This window comes from Microtus pennsylvanicus, chromosome 15, assembly GCF_037038515.1.
Source record: "Microtus pennsylvanicus isolate mMicPen1 chromosome 15, mMicPen1.hap1, whole genome shotgun sequence".
NCBI classification, from domain to species: domain Eukaryota; kingdom Metazoa; phylum Chordata; class Mammalia; order Rodentia; family Cricetidae; genus Microtus; species Microtus pennsylvanicus.
Genome location: NC_134593.1, coordinates 25,350,628 through 25,367,283, shown reverse-complemented (window position 1 = coordinate 25,367,283; position 16,656 = coordinate 25,350,628). Strand labels below are relative to the sequence as shown.

The 16,656-nt window shown below is 46.5% G+C and overlaps 1 protein-coding gene across 1 annotated transcript in view; it reads right to left on the bottom strand.

The window, feature by feature from the left end:
- Positions 1-5,376: 5,376 nt before the first annotated feature.
- Nuggc (nuclear GTPase, germinal center associated) overlaps positions 5,377-16,656 on the bottom strand; it is a 44,834-nt gene continuing 33,554 nt past the window's right edge. The window contains exons 14-19 of the mRNA XM_075949622.1: positions 14,525-14,682; positions 13,148-13,286; positions 11,872-11,980; positions 11,208-11,344; positions 8,162-8,252; positions 5,377-5,598 (exon numbers count right to left, since the gene is read on the bottom strand). Of these exons, the coding sequence (XP_075805737.1) occupies positions 5,453-5,598; positions 8,162-8,252; positions 11,208-11,344; positions 11,872-11,980; positions 13,148-13,286; positions 14,525-14,682 (780 nt within the window). The 3' untranslated portion in view covers positions 5,377-5,452. The remainder of the gene's footprint in view (positions 5,599-8,161; positions 8,253-11,207; positions 11,345-11,871; positions 11,981-13,147; positions 13,287-14,524; positions 14,683-16,656) is intronic.

Below are 16,656 nucleotides of genomic sequence, written 5' to 3'. Positions count from 1 at the left end.
AGGATCCAAATTTTTCTTGAGAATTAGATAATGAAATTATTATAATGTGAGCAATTTGTAGTTGGTAGCCAAACATTCAATCATAAGAAACCAGTAAAAACAGAGGGAGCCTTTAGGCCAAAACCCTTAAGAAGAAAGTCCTGGGATAAATGTAAACCAGACACTGGTGTTGGAATGATGTCCTCCCCATGAACAGGATGTGGGCTACCAGCTTCCCAGGGCACACTTAAAACACTTACTTTCCATGACTCTGAGTGAGTGTGATTCACTACGGGTTTAAGTGAGGCAGAAGAACGGGGGTCACAGAGTCCCTGAAGTCCGCATTGACAAATTCATACATGATGGCGTGTTTGGTTCTGGATGCATCTGGTAGGAACCGTAGCAAGGGTGTTGAAGGGTCCAGAAGTGAGCAAGCAAGAAAAGGGCGTGTCTGGCTCGGAGAAGAAATCACTCAGAGGAGGTTTGGGGTGGCCAATCCACGCAGGGCTGCCACGGGGAGAAGCTCTGGATTTCTCTGAATTATCTGCGGAGATTCAGAATTCTCTCCACATGCAAAAGCCTATATTCGTTGTTTCTCTGTTGTAATAAAATATCGTGGCTAGAAGCAACTTACGGGATGAGTTTATTTTAGCTTAGGGTTCCAGAGGGAGAGTCCGCAATGGTAGGAAGGGCCAATCCCATTTCATCCACATACAGGAAGTAGGGCGATAAAACCACAAAGTCTACCGTACAGGATGGGCTTCCTCCAGCAAGGTTCTATGTCCTAAAGGTTCCATACCCTCACCAAACAGCACCATCAGTCAGGGACCCAAGTATTCAAATACATCAGTCTATAGGGGACATTTATCATTCAAACCACACCATCCTGGATCAGCACTGAGTCAGCTAGAACTGCCTGTCAGAACCGAAAATTCCCACTATGGACTTCACGTGATCACAGTCGGGGACTCTTTCCCCAACAGGATTACCGCACCACGGGTCTCCTACATCATGTGGCTTGCCGGACCCTGTGACCTCTGATGCCTCCCCCCCACTTCTAAAGGGAAATGTGATAAAGCCCCTCTATCGTGCTGAGTGACAGTAACTCAGAACTGATTTTGCTGCTTAGCTTTCTCTGGTCAGGGAGAGAAAGGACATTCCGTGCATGTTTTCAGGAACTGAGAACCGGAAACGTGCCGTCCACCAACACCACAAGCCTGACAGTAAAGACATCTCAGCACGTATCATTCCAGGAAGAGCAGAGAGGGGAAAAAAACAAAGGTTGAGAGAGAATTTTTTTAAAAATTTTTTAAAAAGAAGGAGTTGGAATTGGTAGCACACAACTTTAATCCCAGCACGTGGGAGAAAGAGGTAGGTAGATCTCTGAGTTCAAGGCCAGCCTGGTCTACAGAGTGAGTTCCAAGACAGACAAAGCTACACAGAAAATCTGTTGTGAAGGACAGGCTCCAAAACCACAGAGAAACCCTGTCTCGAAAAACCAAAAAGAAAAAAGAAAAAAACCAAAAATTTTTAAGAAAGAGAGGAAAAGAGTGATGAGTTAGTGTCTTTCTTTTCTTTCCCGAAGCATAAGTTACAGCTGGTGCAAAATGGAAATTTTGTTTTTATTTGGATTGCATATTTATCAAAGGAAGGCATGCAAGCATTCTGCTGTGTAAGGCTTCCATAAGCAAGAGCTTCCTAAACTCAACCATCACGCCAAAAACCTGTTTCCCATCGGCGTTCACTCCAGCTCTCACTCTTACTTTTTATAGTTAGCTCCTGTATTTCTAAAAAGAAAGAAAATACAACTCAGACTGGATTTGTCTTCTCTACAGTCACAGAAATTGTTTTCAAATAGATCAGTAGGGAGGCTGGGGAGATTGCTCAGCAGTTAAGAGCATTTGCTGCCCTTGCAAAGGACCTGAGTTCTGCTCTTAGTTAGTTACCCACATGGTGGTCCACAACTGTCTACAACCCCATGCCTGGGGGATCCAACAGCTTCTTCTGGCCTCTGCAGGTGCCAGGCACACAGATGGTACAGATATACACATGCCGGCTGTATTCGTTGCCCTTCTATCAACGTGATGAAACACCATGAATAAGGCAACTTATAAAAAGATGTGTTTAATTGGGCTTCAGGCTTCAGACAGTTAAAGTCCATGATGGTGGAGCAAAGGCATGGTGGCAGGAACTGAGATTTCACATCTCAGTCTGCAAGCAGAGGGTAGAGAGAGACACTGGGAATGGTGGCAGTCTTCTGAAACCTCAAAGTGTGTCACCACGGACACACCTCCTTGTAATCCTTCCCAAACAGTTCCACCACCTGGGGATCAAGCATTCAAATATATGAGCCTATGGGGGCCATTCTAATTCAAGCCTCCACAAAGGCAAGGCAGTCATGCACATAAAAATAAATAAATAAATATAAAAGACAAAAATCTATCAGTAGACTCTCTAAGGAGACACGAGTCCTTGAAAAGACAGTGCATTCATTCTTTTAGTTCTGGAGAGAGAGGGCATTTTGCCTACAGGGGATTCTTTGCATGGCTCCTTCTCTGAGGCATCCTCTCTCTGTTACATTTCCTAAAGCTGGGCCCAGAACCAGCTGGTCTCCAAGCTGATGACAACATCCCAGCAGGCTCTGGACACATTGCAGACGGCTGAAACCCCAGTATCTAGGGCTGACATTCCAAGCCCACACGGATGGCCACTCTGAGCCCTGCAGGCTTCCAGGGTCTCATCGTGCTAACATTCCAAGTCTCAGTTCAACACAGGCAATCACACAGTCTCATATTACTGTAAGAGCCCGGCATTTGTTCAAAGACCACAGAGAGGCTCCCAAGTGCCTCAAGCCTTCTTTATGCCCAATCCTTTATGATGAAGAGGTGACCAAGCTGCCCAGGAATGGGGGTGGGGCTGTCCTTAGCTGGACGCTGGAGAACACTGAACCTTCAAGGATACTGCAGTTCGCTCCCAGTGGGAACTCAGGAGTGGAAGAATTAGCAGAGCTGGAAAGGTCTCCCAGGCAGCTCTGGGGCTGCTCAGCTGCATGAGTCCAAAGTGTTAACTGCCTTAGCATTTTCTGGAAATTGCTGGCCCCATAGTGACGCAGAACCTCCGCCTGTTCTTTCCTCCCTATTCTTTCACCCAGCCCCACCCTCACCCCAAAAGAAAATTCCTAGCCTTCAGAACATTGCAGCTTGGTCTCTCAGAATGGGAGGCTATAGCTCGAAGAGGTCATTTGTCCAGGTGACCAGGCAGAGGATCTGAGGCATTCAATCTGAGACTCTGGACTCTGTCCCTTTGCTAGCTGTATTAATCATTATGGTCATGGTTGTCGTCATCATCGCTGTTGCGATCAAATATCTAATCTTTATTTCTTTGGGCTCAAGAGTCAAGGGTACAGCCCACAAAAGCGGGGAGTCATGGTGGCCGGGGAGGAGGCAGCTTGCCACATTGTGTCCACAGTTGGAAAAGGAGGCAGGTTATCACATTGTGCCCACAGTCGGGAAGGGAGGCAGCTTGTCACGTTGTATCCGCAGTCTGGAAGCAGAGCTAGGGATGATGAATCCGAAGCTCAACTCCCTGTCTCCTCCTTGCTCAGCCCAGAACCCCAGCCCACAGAACGCTCCCCCTACACTTATGACGGCTCTTCCTTCTTCAGTTAACCCAGTCTAGAAACCCCTTCAAGGACACAGGCTTTTTCCTGTACGACCCTAGATCCCGTCACATTGACACCAGCATTACTAATCATCACACTGCCCAAAGATGTAGAATTAAGACCTCGGACCTGCAGAGTTGGGAATCTGTCCGGATGCTGCAGTTCTCTATCCTGCCCAGACCTGCTGAGTCAGAACCCATCCTCAAACAAGACCCCCTGACAGACAGCTTACCCATGCGGCTTCTCTTCTCTGTGGACAAGTAACTAACAAGAAGCGTTTACTAGAGCAGGGGTTTATTTTGCATTGTTATACAGTGGAAACTGGCTTGAAAGCGAACCTTTCGCTTCAAACAGCTGTCAGTATCTATGACAACGAGGAGACGAGCCTTTAGGGGAAAACCAAAACTGTATTAAATCTGTGCTCACTGCCTTGAGCGTCACAGCTTCCCACCACTTCAGGCCTTTTCTGGGGACACCGGTGAAAGTATTAAGAAACGTGACTTTGTGAAATTGTGTGGTGAAAGGTGCCAACACTTAGAACATCTGCCTGATCCAGTGAACAAGTATTTTCATAATGCCTTATGCTGTCAAACCATGCAGTGGTTTCTAAAATGTGTTCACATTATAGAAGACAATCCAGATGTGGTGCTGGACACATGCAATTCCAGAATTTCAGAGCCGAGGCAGGAGAATTTAGAAAGAGAAAGGCCTGCTGTGTGTGTGTGTGTGTGTGTGTGTGTGTGTGTGTAAGACAACACAATGGATTTTAGTGTAACAAGATTTAAAAACAAAGTTCACTGATTCAGTTTCAGCTCCCACACTGCAACCAGCCTTTAAGAAAATACCATTCTTGGGTGCTGGGGATATGGCTCAGTGGTTAAGAGCACTGGCTGCTCTTGAAGAGGATCCAGGTTTGAGTCCTAGCACCCATATGGTGGCTCACAACCATCTGTGATTCTAATTCTAGGCAATCCAGTGCCCCTTTCTGTCCTCCATGGGTGCACCCACATCCATGCAGGCAAAACACCCATACACATTAAAACATAAAATAAATCTTTAAAAATAAACTACCATCCTTCAAGACCTTACAATCAAAGAACTACCCCACTGATAAATTCAAATACCTATTAAAAACATTGCCCTGTATTCCAGATCTGTATTTGTCTACGTGGAGTGGAATTTTCTTTAAGATCTCAAGCAAAAAGACTGGAGCCCAGCAGGGATCTGACTGGCTTCTGTTTAGAGGGGCGCTGAGCACCGGCATTCATCCTCTGCTTTTGGACGCCGGAGGATGTGAGCAGAGCCTCTGACTCCTCGCCGCGTCTTTCCTGCCATGGCGGATTAGTGCCCAGACTCCTGAGCCAACATAACTCTCCTGTAAGTGGGCTTTTGCCAGGGTTTGCTATCACAGCCGCAGAATGGTAACCAACACCTGGTCACGGGCCTATCCCGCGGGACAGCATCGCCTCCTCCTCAAGTCACATCACTGTTAGAGCTGGAAACAGTCTGGTCCCTGAGGCCGAATTTTATAACGTTCTGCTTGACTTTTAAGCTCTCTAACACGTAAATATCTATCTTCTGTGAAGTGTAAGGTTCTTGTCCTTAGAGCTCAAAAGTCCACTCAGGACTCAGGATGACAGATTTGCGGCTGTAAAATAAAATTATACCAAAAATAATGATATCCTGGTTTTATGTTATATAGAAAGTTCAAAAGATGAGAAATGATTTTTATTCTGTTTCAAAAACATAATAATAATTACTGTTATTTGGCTCCAGGCTTATTTTCATATCTTCAGGTTTAAGTCCTTCAAACTAAAGTGTTGTCCCACGGGGGCCTGCTTTGCTGGGGGACATTCGCAGGAGGAAATCTTGCATGCCCTTCCGCAGCTGCGCGTTTTCGGCAACCTCCCTCAGGCTTCTGTGGAGCTTCTCCATCTCCTTCTGCTCACTCCTGACGTCTAGGGAGAAGCGGACACGCATGCGCAGTCAGAGACACAGACACGCACACACCCGGTCAATGCTACTTCAAGAACAGCCCTCTGGACGAAGCCCTCGGCAACTGAAACTTTAGAAGGATATAAGATCTGGAATAATCAGAAAATCCTGTATCTTTGTTTTATAAACATCCCAGTCAAGCCAGGGAGTCTCTTTGTTACCTGAAGACATCTCAGCATGGGTTGCGGGGAGGTCACACTTCAAAAGAGCCTACCCCTCAAAAAGCCCTGGGTGACTGGAGAGCTGGCTCAGTCCCAAAGGGGACTTACTGCTCTTGCAGAGGATCTAAGTCCAGCATCCACAGCGGGCAGTACACAACCTCAAGGGGAATCCCATGCCTCTGGTTACCAAGGACACCTGCACTTATGTGCCTACGTGTATGTATACACACACACACACACACACACACACACACACACACACACACACACACTTTAAAAAAACAGTAAAATTAATCTTTAGGGGAAAAGTCCTGAGAACCTTCTGGGCGTTCTCTTAGACCTCCTCAGAGCCTGGTGAAGAAAGACACAAGGCAGAGGACACGGTGGGACCTGCCCACAATCCCGCCAGGCAGATCTCTGTCCCCCAGACCTCCTTCCTCGCCCAACCTCTGTTCCCAGTGAACGTGCTTTGCTCTCTTTTGGAATCGAAGATGTTCATTTTCTAATCTGATTCTGATTGTGCTCTCGCTGTGCTTAGCTTGCTATCTGTTTTGTACATGTCTTTTGTTTGGTTTCGGTTTTGATTTATTTGGTGAGTTGTGTGTTTTAACGTTTTTGTTTTGAAATAGGCTGTCATGATATAAGCCCAGGCAACCCTCCGGCCTCAGACTCCCAAGTGCAGGAATTGCCAGCATGCGCCATCAGGTCAGCTATGAGGGGTAATTTTATGGCCACGGTGTCCAGACACTCGTCGGATTTAGTCTGTCTGGGAGGTTCTTTTAAACTGGGGAACCTGGAGCACAGTCGCCACCTCCCCTTAACGTGTTATGCCACCAGCTGAAGGCTGCCCTCCCTCTGAGGAAGAAGAGATTCTCCGATCACCCTGGCCTTCACCTGGGACATCAGTTCATGGCTCTGCAGAGACCACTTTTGGACTCCAACCAAAACTCTTTAGGGTCGCCGGCCTGCTACGCTCTTCCATCAAATGTCTGATATGCCTGACTTCCACAAGTGAACGGACCTCTCCACATCCACACACATTCTCTGTGTTCCGTTCTTCTAGAGAACTCTGACCAACACAGTCCTCAGGGTAGAAACTTCAGATGAACCTTGGGTCTGACTCTAGCCATCATCGGCTCACCATGTGTGGATAACAGCTTCCCTCAAGGTCCAGCCTAGGCTAACACAGCTTCCCTGGTGTCCAGCCTTGGCTAACACAGTTTTCCCAGTGTCCAGCCTTGAACTGGCTCTGCTTCACAGCTATGCTAACCATCTGCCTCTAGAGTGGACCCTCTCCTTCAGGTCTCAAGTGTCATTTCTCATGAGTCCTCCCTTGAGCACCTTCCTGGACCATATATTCTACTACTTACTGGTTTGCTCTTCCCTGTCTCTCTTTTGGGAGACCACATAGGTGACTTTACTCTATTGTTAAGTGGGGGGAAAAGTCTGGGCTCTTTAGTCTTGAAGGTTCCATTCCGACAAACGAGGCAATACTTGAATGCACAGTTTGCCATATGGTCCTTTTATAACCTTGGCATCTGGCATAGTCTTCCATCATGATATGCACTTGGTATTAGGAGGAAAAGAACGCTTCGTCTAGGCAGGCAGAACTTAGGTCACACTTGGGGTAGTTGTCTGCAACTGGACAGTTGATTTCCATAAAGGCAATCTATGATACAGTGACTATAAAAACTCAAGTCCCCCTGAGACGTCCTCCACAAATGGCTATACACCACGCATGCTTTCCCACATGCCTTTCTTCCTCTCCAACACCTGCTGGAGATGCTTTTTACTGCTGTGTTCTGGGCTGAGGTGCTTCACAGCCACAGCAGTTGCTCCACTGCCCACTAACCACGTGTCTCCCACAATCTGGGCTGTGCTCCCAGGGGTTTGCGTTGTCTTGCCTTGGAGCAGTGGCTAGTATCTCTGAGGACTGGGGAGACTTACACAAGATGGCATCCACTGAGTCCAAGCACTCGTCTCTGTTGGGTCCTCAGCAGAGTGGGACAGTCAAAACCATCATCTGCAGAACTTGTTCTAGAAATTCCAACCTTGCTGTCTGTGCTTCTACATTTTTATTATTTATTTTCATTTGTATGTGTGTTTTGCCTGCATACTTGTGTGTGCATCATATGAGTGCAGTATCCACAGAGGTTAAAAGAGGGTATCAGATCTCCTGGGACTAGAGATACAGAGAGTTGTGAGTCACCATGTGGGTGCAGCGAGTTGAACCCAAGTCCTCTGGAAAAACAGTTGGTGCTCTTAACTGCTGAACTATTTCTCCAGTCCCACCTACTTTGGTATCTTTGAACTCAACCAGGGGCAACTGCACAACTGCCCTCTGTTCAAACGTTTTTCTACTCACCTACAAGCTCCTTGTAGAGACCATCTCCCTGGGGCGCAGCAAGGGTCAGCATGGTAGTGATGCTTCCCTTGACCCTCTCAGTGATTCCATGCTACATGACAAGAACATCAGATCGTTAGGATGGAGCAGCCTACAGGAAAGCGAGTTATAAAGAATGAACTTCACTGGACCCCCTAGCTGTAGATGACCCAGAGGGCCATCAGCAGAAGGCATTCTCATCGGCTACTTCCTGCCTCTGCAGCTCCCTCCCTGCCTATGCAGGGGCAGGGCAGGCTGTCTCCTGGAGGCAACCTACTGAATCTGGAGCTAAAGAAGAGATGCAGCTTCAAACTCACAGTTCTCTCCTGCGTGAGTCCTGGGTGGGTATCTATCACCATTGCCCCGTGCAGCGCACCTTGTTAGACAGGACCGACTCTTCTTCCCCAAAGGCCTGAGAAATGTCTTTCTGCTGTTCTCAACCCTCTGAGCACCTAAAACCCCTGTCTGCCCTTCTCTGTTTCTTATCTCCTGTGGCAAACACCAAGACTCCTTCCTCCAGCTTGGTGGACTCTAGCCTTGAAATCAAATCTCACTTCCTAGCCTTATATTTCTTCAATGCCAGAACAATGCCCCTATATTGACTAGTAAATTCAGCTCACTGGGCCTCAGCATCCTTGTCTATAAGATGAGGGAGAGGGAGCGCTATAGCTCTCTAAACCAGATATAGTTAGCTCACTATGGTAACAGCAAATCAGCAAGCCGCATGTGGTATTTTGAATGAAAATGGCTTCCATAAGCTCATAGTGAGTGGCACTGTTAGGAGGTGTGGAGGAAGTATGTCACTGGGGTGGGCTTTGAGGTTTAATAATGCTCAAGCCAGGCCCAATGTCATTCTCTTCCTGCTGCCTGAGGATTAAGATGTAGAACTCTCAGCTAGCTCTCCAGGACCATGTCTTCCTGACATGATAATAACGGACTAAACCTCTGAACTGTAAACCAGGCCCCATTAAATGTTTTCCTTTATAAGAGCTGCAGTGGTCACAGTTTCTCCTTACAACAATACAACCCTAACTAAGACATTGTATGACTGATCAGTTTAGCAGAGACTGATCAATACATTCAGTAGACTAGTCTTTTGCTCTTCAGCTTACGATAACATTATAAAGGGATCCACTTGTTTTTGTTTTTAGTTAGCGAGCTAGTTAGTCTATAGAGGGAGGTGGCACAGGCAGCAGCGCACAGTCAGAACCAGAAGACTACTTGTGGGAGTCAGTTCTCTCCTTTCACTGTGTAGGTCCTGGGGATCGAACTCAGATCGCCAGGCTTGGCAGCAAGGGCCTTTACTTGCTGATCCATCTCATCGGCCCAGAGGGCAGTTTAAAAACAGGAACTTTTCTCACACTAAATATGTATAAAACAAAATTCCTTCCATTTTTAAATAATTAAAAGTTGACTAATATTCTTTTTTCTTTTCTTAGTTTTTCAAGACACGGTTTCTCTGTTTAGTCTTTGCTTCTCTGTTTGGTCCTTGCTGTCCTGGAACTCACTTTGTAGACCAGGCTGGCCTCGAACTCACAGAGATCCACCTGCCTCTGCCTCCCAAGTGCTGGGATTAAAGGTGTGCCACCACCACCCAGCAAAAATTGACTAATATTTTTGATTTTTAAAAAAGTGAGAGGAAAGCCGGGCTGTGGTGGCGCACGCCTTTAATCCCAGCACTCGGGAGGCAGAGGCAGGCGGATCTCTGGGGGTTCGAGGCCAGCCTGGACTACAAGAGCTAGTTCCAGGACAGGCACCAAGGCTACAGAGCAACCCTGTCTTGAAAAAAAAAAGTGAGCGGATGGAGCACAAGATGATCTTACCCATTCTTATCTATCCACATGTCTATGATTTAAGCTATATATGCACATGGTCAGTGTATTAGTCCCTTTTCAGTAACATGTTTCATTGAGTAGCTTAATGATACCATTTCTGCATACTCAGTGGAGAACGGCTCTATAGAGTTTGGTCAGCTTCCCACATGTGTTTCTGGTCTGTGGTACCATGCTAACTGAGTGGAATCAAACAGCTGCTAATAAACAAGATAGCTCTCACTTAGGCCAAGGGAAGTTCCCCGCTTTATACAACAGAGACTGGCTTTTCTGAAACAAACGGGGAAGTTGGGAAGAAGCAGGAGAGACAGTCTCAGGGAGGTGAGTGAGGAGTTGGCTTGATGCTGCCACAGCTGGTTTCCTCTGGTGGGTGGGATGGAGGTCAGCCAAGCCTGAACTGGGACAGAGGACTTTGGAGCCTCATGGCCAGGGAGGGGCTAACGAGACCAAGATGAAGGTTTTCTGTCATTGGGAAGGAGAAGGTAAGCAAGCTAAGAAACCCAGAGCCAAGACATGTACATCTGACACACAGAGATAACAGGATATTTGGGTCCAAGAGGACTCTTAGGAACCATATCAGAAACAGATGGACTCAAAATTGAATTTGAGCCAGGTCCTTCCACTCACTGACCTACGGATATATTCTGATATTTTCTTACCAAAATTGTACTGAGCTGAGCCATCTTCCTTATTAAAAAATATTACTGCTTTCTGATTATGCTACTGTTGGATACTGGTACCATGTCACCTGGTCCTGAACTCTCTACTTAGCTCAGACTCCCGGTAGCTGTGACCTTTTGGCTCATTTCTTCTGCCTGGGCTTGTTAGTACATAGAAGGGATACAGCGAGAGTACCACCTCACAGATTTGCTGGGGATTCAGTGAGGGAATTCATGCCAAGACCCAAGCACCCACCTAACTATTAAGGCCCCTGTCCTACGGATAACTTTGTAGAGATGTGTGACAAGGGACAGAGCTGAGGGGGTTGTGTTTCTAAAGTCACAGCCCCATGATGTAGTGGACAGTAGCGTTTGAGGGCAGGCAGGGAAGAAAGGATGCTGAGCACGGTGGGCACTGTCTAGGCTCAGGACAGAGAGCATTCGGCTCTAGTTGGCACAGGTATCTACCATTTCTCCTGTACCAGCTCCCCATTTACGCTCCCCAGGACTGAACCACCCACTGCCGAGGCAGAGTACCTTCAGTTGTTGAAACTGGTGCCACATCCTCTCTTGAGCCCTCTCAAACATGCCCTCGGCTACCTGCCGCTCCACCCCTCTTCGGATGACATCCTTCATTCTCTCACAGGCTTTCCTGCCAGCGATCTGAGCTGCCTCTGACCAAAAAAAAGATAGCCACAGTCACATGATAGCAGGGACTGCTGAGAAATCTGTGGCATCAGAAGAAAAGCCAGGCATGCAAGCAAGCAGAAACACACACACACACACACACTATATATATATATATATATATATATATATATATATATATATATATATATCATACGTTATGTAAAAAAACACCATCTAAGATTTAGATTATCATTCAGAAAATCTAATGACTGAGTTAAGCAGGTTACAGAATCACTTCCTAAAACAAACTCAAGAAGGGGCCTGAGAGTTGACCCACAAGCCTTTAAAGAAGGCACAAGTGAACACTGTATCCTAAGCCACAACTTGTAGACAGAGAGGCCCCTCAGCCCCTTTCCCTGCATCCTGCTACTGTCTCAGCATCTAGGCTGAGAGCAGTACAAGAACTCAGGTGGGATGGATGGGTTCTTAGAAAGCTGCCGGCAGAGCAGGAAGTTGATAGGAAATGGGATCCCAGAAAACCAGGAAGAGGAAGTGCTTCCCTGAGGACCACCTTCATAGCAGGGCTTCAGGTCGTTTTGAATGGAGCTGGTGACAGACTCGTAGATCTTCCTCTTTCTCCGGAGGATATGGCCCTCCAGGCCTCCCAGGATGGCACTTATCTGAGAAAGCATGTTAAGAGATATTTGGGGTGGTTCCTCCGACAGAGGCAGTCAGCTGTGCCTATGTGTGTGCCTATGTGTGCCCCACCCCACCCTCCTGCCTTCTGTTAGGCTGGCTGTTGTGATGACCAATATTGTCACCTTGACAGGACCGAGAATAACCAAGGAAACAATCCTTTGCAGAGGTCTGTGAGGATTTTATAGATATGAGGTTAACTGATACACAGAAATCATACATCAAATATGGGTAACACCACTCCATCCAGGAGGGTCATGGACCAAAAGGAGAAAACAAGGCCAACCCCCATATTCATCACTCACTGCTTCCTGAATGTGGGTGTCGTGTGAGTAGCTGCCAGCATGAAATACCCTCAGTGGTGGACTGTAGCCAGAAACTGTGAGCCAAGATAAACCCTTCTTATCAGACAATTTGCTTCTGTCTGGATTTTATTGGAAAAGTAACTAGCACAGTTGTCTGCACGCCGTCCCGACAGCTCAGCTGCCAGCTCCCCATGGGCAAGGACTCTATCGAGAGTGTCATTATCCCCTAAAGGAGCCCCTGCACACCTGGGAAAAATCATACTCTACAAAGTGTGTACAAAGTAGAGCACAGACTCAGGGAAGGTCTTTGAGAGGCTAGGGGCACTGGCATAAGGCCTAGCATTGCCATGTGATTCGAGTTAGGCCTGGAGGAAAGTGACTCACACGCAAGAGCCTGGAGTTGTCAATACTAGCAAATGTCATGAAATAAGATGATGATGATGATAATAGTAATAATAACAACAATAATGATGATGATGATGATGATGATGGCTGACTCCTCTAAGCTTTGCTTCTTTGGCTCATTCATAAAATTGGCAGAAATGATGGCGAGGTTAGTGCCAATCTTATTATGGGATGCACATTATTGTACATTTAAGTGTTCTGTGAATATCCTGGGGTCTGTGTCAGCTTCACCACTTCAGATGCCCAATTAATTGCTTCTCCATGGAACAAAGCTCTCCTGAGTATCCTATGCCTCCGTGGTGGTCTTAGGACCTCTTCTCTCATCTTCATCCTACCATGTCTTATATCACACAGGGCCCTGGAGAGACACATCCAGTCCCTAGACAATCCAGGGAGAAGAAAGCCAGGGCTCGTCTTTTGCACCCTCTCTGAGGAGCATACCTCCTGGATTAGGAGGCCTCTCTTGTAGCCATCGCATTTCCAGCCATTTCTTATCCCGGTTTCTGCCATCCTCTCTTCTAGGGAACATTTGAAAGCATCTATGTGCACCATCAGAGCAGAACCACTCGGCTTCCCATCCCTAAGAAGAAAGCCATGGAACAGATTAACAGACCATGGTGGTGACTCTGGGGACAAGACGAGCACGAGACACGTTGGCTCTCTTTTATTACTTTAAAGAAGAAAAACCAATGAACCGTAACAGCTGTCAGATCCCCCACAGTGTGCCAGACACTGGGCTGTTCTAGGCCTTTGGCCTCAAGCCCTACATGTCATTACGATGGTGCCTATTTTACAGACGAGAAACTGACATACAGAGGGAATGGTCTACATGCTCAAGATCACACAACTGGTAAGGGGCAGAGATCGGACTCCAAACTCACTGTCTGTGATTGCCAGTGCTTGCATTAGGGAAGGCAGGACTTGAACCTTTAGACACAGGTGAGATGGGAGGAAGTGAAATGAAGGAGGAGTTCTCTTCTTCAGAATATCTGAAGAGGAAGAAGCAGCAGGCCACTAAGGAAGAGTGAGCTTTGAATCCTGGGGTTTTTCCATGATCTGGGGTTCCTGGGAAAGTTTCACAGTTCTTCGTGGTCCACTTGTTCATGTGTAAAGGACCAGAGCTACTCTGTAGAGTCACAGGGAGCATTGATGACTCACGCAGATGCTGATTAGCATGACAGATGCAGGTTGTACTGAATGATGCTCTACGTCTATCCCACAGGGTGGGGTAGAAGATGGTATGGCAGGACCCAACTGTGTTTAAAGAATGGTGGGGATAGAGAAGGGATACCTGGGACAGGCTGCTGCACTGGGAATCTGAGAAACCTCCTTCTGTTGATGAAGGAGAGTTAGAGGTCAGGGAACACGGCCCACGAGTCATGTTCATGAGCATGCATGCACCAAAGGCAGACAGCATCCTCCCTGAGCCACATTTTCTTTTAACACTCAGGGAACATTCTAAAGGCTTTGCGCTTGCTGTATTCCACACTCTCCAATCAAAATACCCTGTACGAGGGCTCGGATCCCTAAGAAAACGAATCCCCTGCTGCACGTAGGAGATATTTGGAAAATAATGGCAATCATAATATTAGTCTGCAAGCAACATCTCCATCTGTACCCCGGGTCACCATGGGAAATTTTTAAGTAAACCAAACCAAGATGGCTTTTGTGTTGTGCCAGAAGCTAAGCTTTCCTTCTCAAATAACCAGCTACTCTTTACACTTGCAGAGCCAAGGAAATAAATTCTTAAATCCGAGACTCTGGCTTGATGTCCTGCAGATGTGTATTTATGAGAGAGCAAGATGAAAGATTCTTTACCTAAAAATGCCTCCAAACACAGGGTCGATCTGGTCATAGATAGGCTGAGAGAGGGCTCCGTTGAGGTCGATTCTGGCCAGAGTCCTGGAGGCATAGACGCCATTTTTGAGGCAAACAGCTTTCAGGGTCTGGTGAAAACCTTGGTTCCCTCTGCTTCTCTAGACAATTAAACAATGAATTAGCAAGTCAGTGGGAAGAAACTAGAAAGTCACAGGGTCAGATTCTCACTGTTATTGGTCAAACTTCGTTACTGAGAATCTTAGAATGGAAATGAGACAGCACAGTCTTGAAACAGGTCCTCAAGGCATTAAGCGATCAAGGTCACATCTCTAGGGTGACTGGGAGCCCCTGCCTGGACTTCCAAAGTGTCTCAGGTTCATGTCAATCACAAGCCTCTATGATGAATAATACTGATTGTCTACGTGCCAGAGTCTACCTCTAGATTAAGTTAACTGAGTTGGGAAGACCAATACTAAATGTGGATGGCGCCATTCTGTCAACGAGGGTCCCAGAACGAACTCAAAGGAGAAAGCAATCAAGACACTGGAATTCGTCTCTCTCTGCTTCTGGGCTGCAGAGTCAGTGTGACCAGCTGCCTCACACTCCTAAAGCCACGCCATCCCCGCCATGATGTTCTTTGCACTCAAACTGGGAGCCAGAATGAGCCCTTCCTTCCTCAAGCTGTTTCTCACTGGGTATTTTGTCACCGATACACTAATTCGCCTTTCCAGACAATTTTTGGCTTGCCCGTCTCCTCACTTGCCAGTCTCTATGCCAGAAAGTCAGATTGTTGAGCTCAGGCCCAACGTCTCACCCATCTTTATGTTCGCCTCTGACAAGGACTCAAGTAGTGATTGACAACTATTTGTTAAGCGAGAAATTATGGGATAAATGAAAAAGTGTACTACAGACTAACAGTAAGTATATATCTTGGAATCCCTGAGGAACAGTATAAAATTTTGTTGAATATTTAATGAAATACAATTGGAGTCACCACTCTGCCAGCTAGGTTTTCTTTTCTTATCTCTCCCAAGCCTATGTATATTTTTAAACATACTGTAAACCATTTAGAGGGGTTTTTTATTTGTTTTTCTCTTTTTCTGAATCTGTCTTTACTGTATAGCTCTATCTTTGACCACATGAGTTTTTAATCTGCTAAGTATCATAGCTAGCATTAAGAGGTTTTGGTGGCTGGCTCTGCCCCATTCCTTGGATTTCCTAAGAATCTACCTTCTTGGCAGAGTTACTGGTAGGTGCCACGTTATAGTGCCACAACTCTGCGGAGTTTCTAGGTCCATGCCACCACCAAGAAGCATGCTGCTGGCTGCTCATAAACACCACTTAAGTGTTTGGTAGCAGGGCATCTTAAAAGAGCTGCTTTTGCTGCTAATGCTGAGTCACGAAGCCTCTCATAAAGGAGCCACACCTCTGCTTGCCTCTAGATAACAGAGCCCACCAAGAAAATGCTGCTACCAAGAAGTGTGGGCCCATATTTCTATATGGTGTGGCAGCCTGGCTATCAAGCCATAGTTCCCTACCTGAAATGGTCACATGACCTTCCAGACAGGCTGTTGCTAACCTAACAAAAGGTGAGGATGTTGTTTTGCTCCTTTCTTTGTAATTGGAGGATGCCTGATAGAGATGCTGATTTAAGCCTTCTTGATAAAGTCATATGAGTTGTGTGTGTCTTTATTCCTGCACCTCCATGCCGGTCTAGGGAAAGATAGTTTATGTTGGGGTCTGATCCAGAGAGAAATAATTTATGGTCTGGGCTAGCACCAGACCCTGACAAAGAAGCCATGCTTGATTCTGTTCTTTCATATCTAGAATCTCTTCCCAAGTTCTCTCAGTCTCCTGGGTTTTACGTGGATACAGCTACAAAATGTTGGGTGCCATTTGTTGACAGAAGTTTCTGTCCAACCTGGTCCTGCAGCCTTTTAGTCACAAATAAGCATACAGAGGCTTGTATTAATTATAAACTGTTTGGCCTATTGCTCAGGCTTATTACTAACTAGCTCTTACAACTTAAATTAACCCATAATCCTTATCTATGTTTAACCACATGGCTTGGTAACTTTTTCCTAGCAAGGCATTCTCATCTTATTTCCTCTGCAGTTGGCTTGCAATTCCTG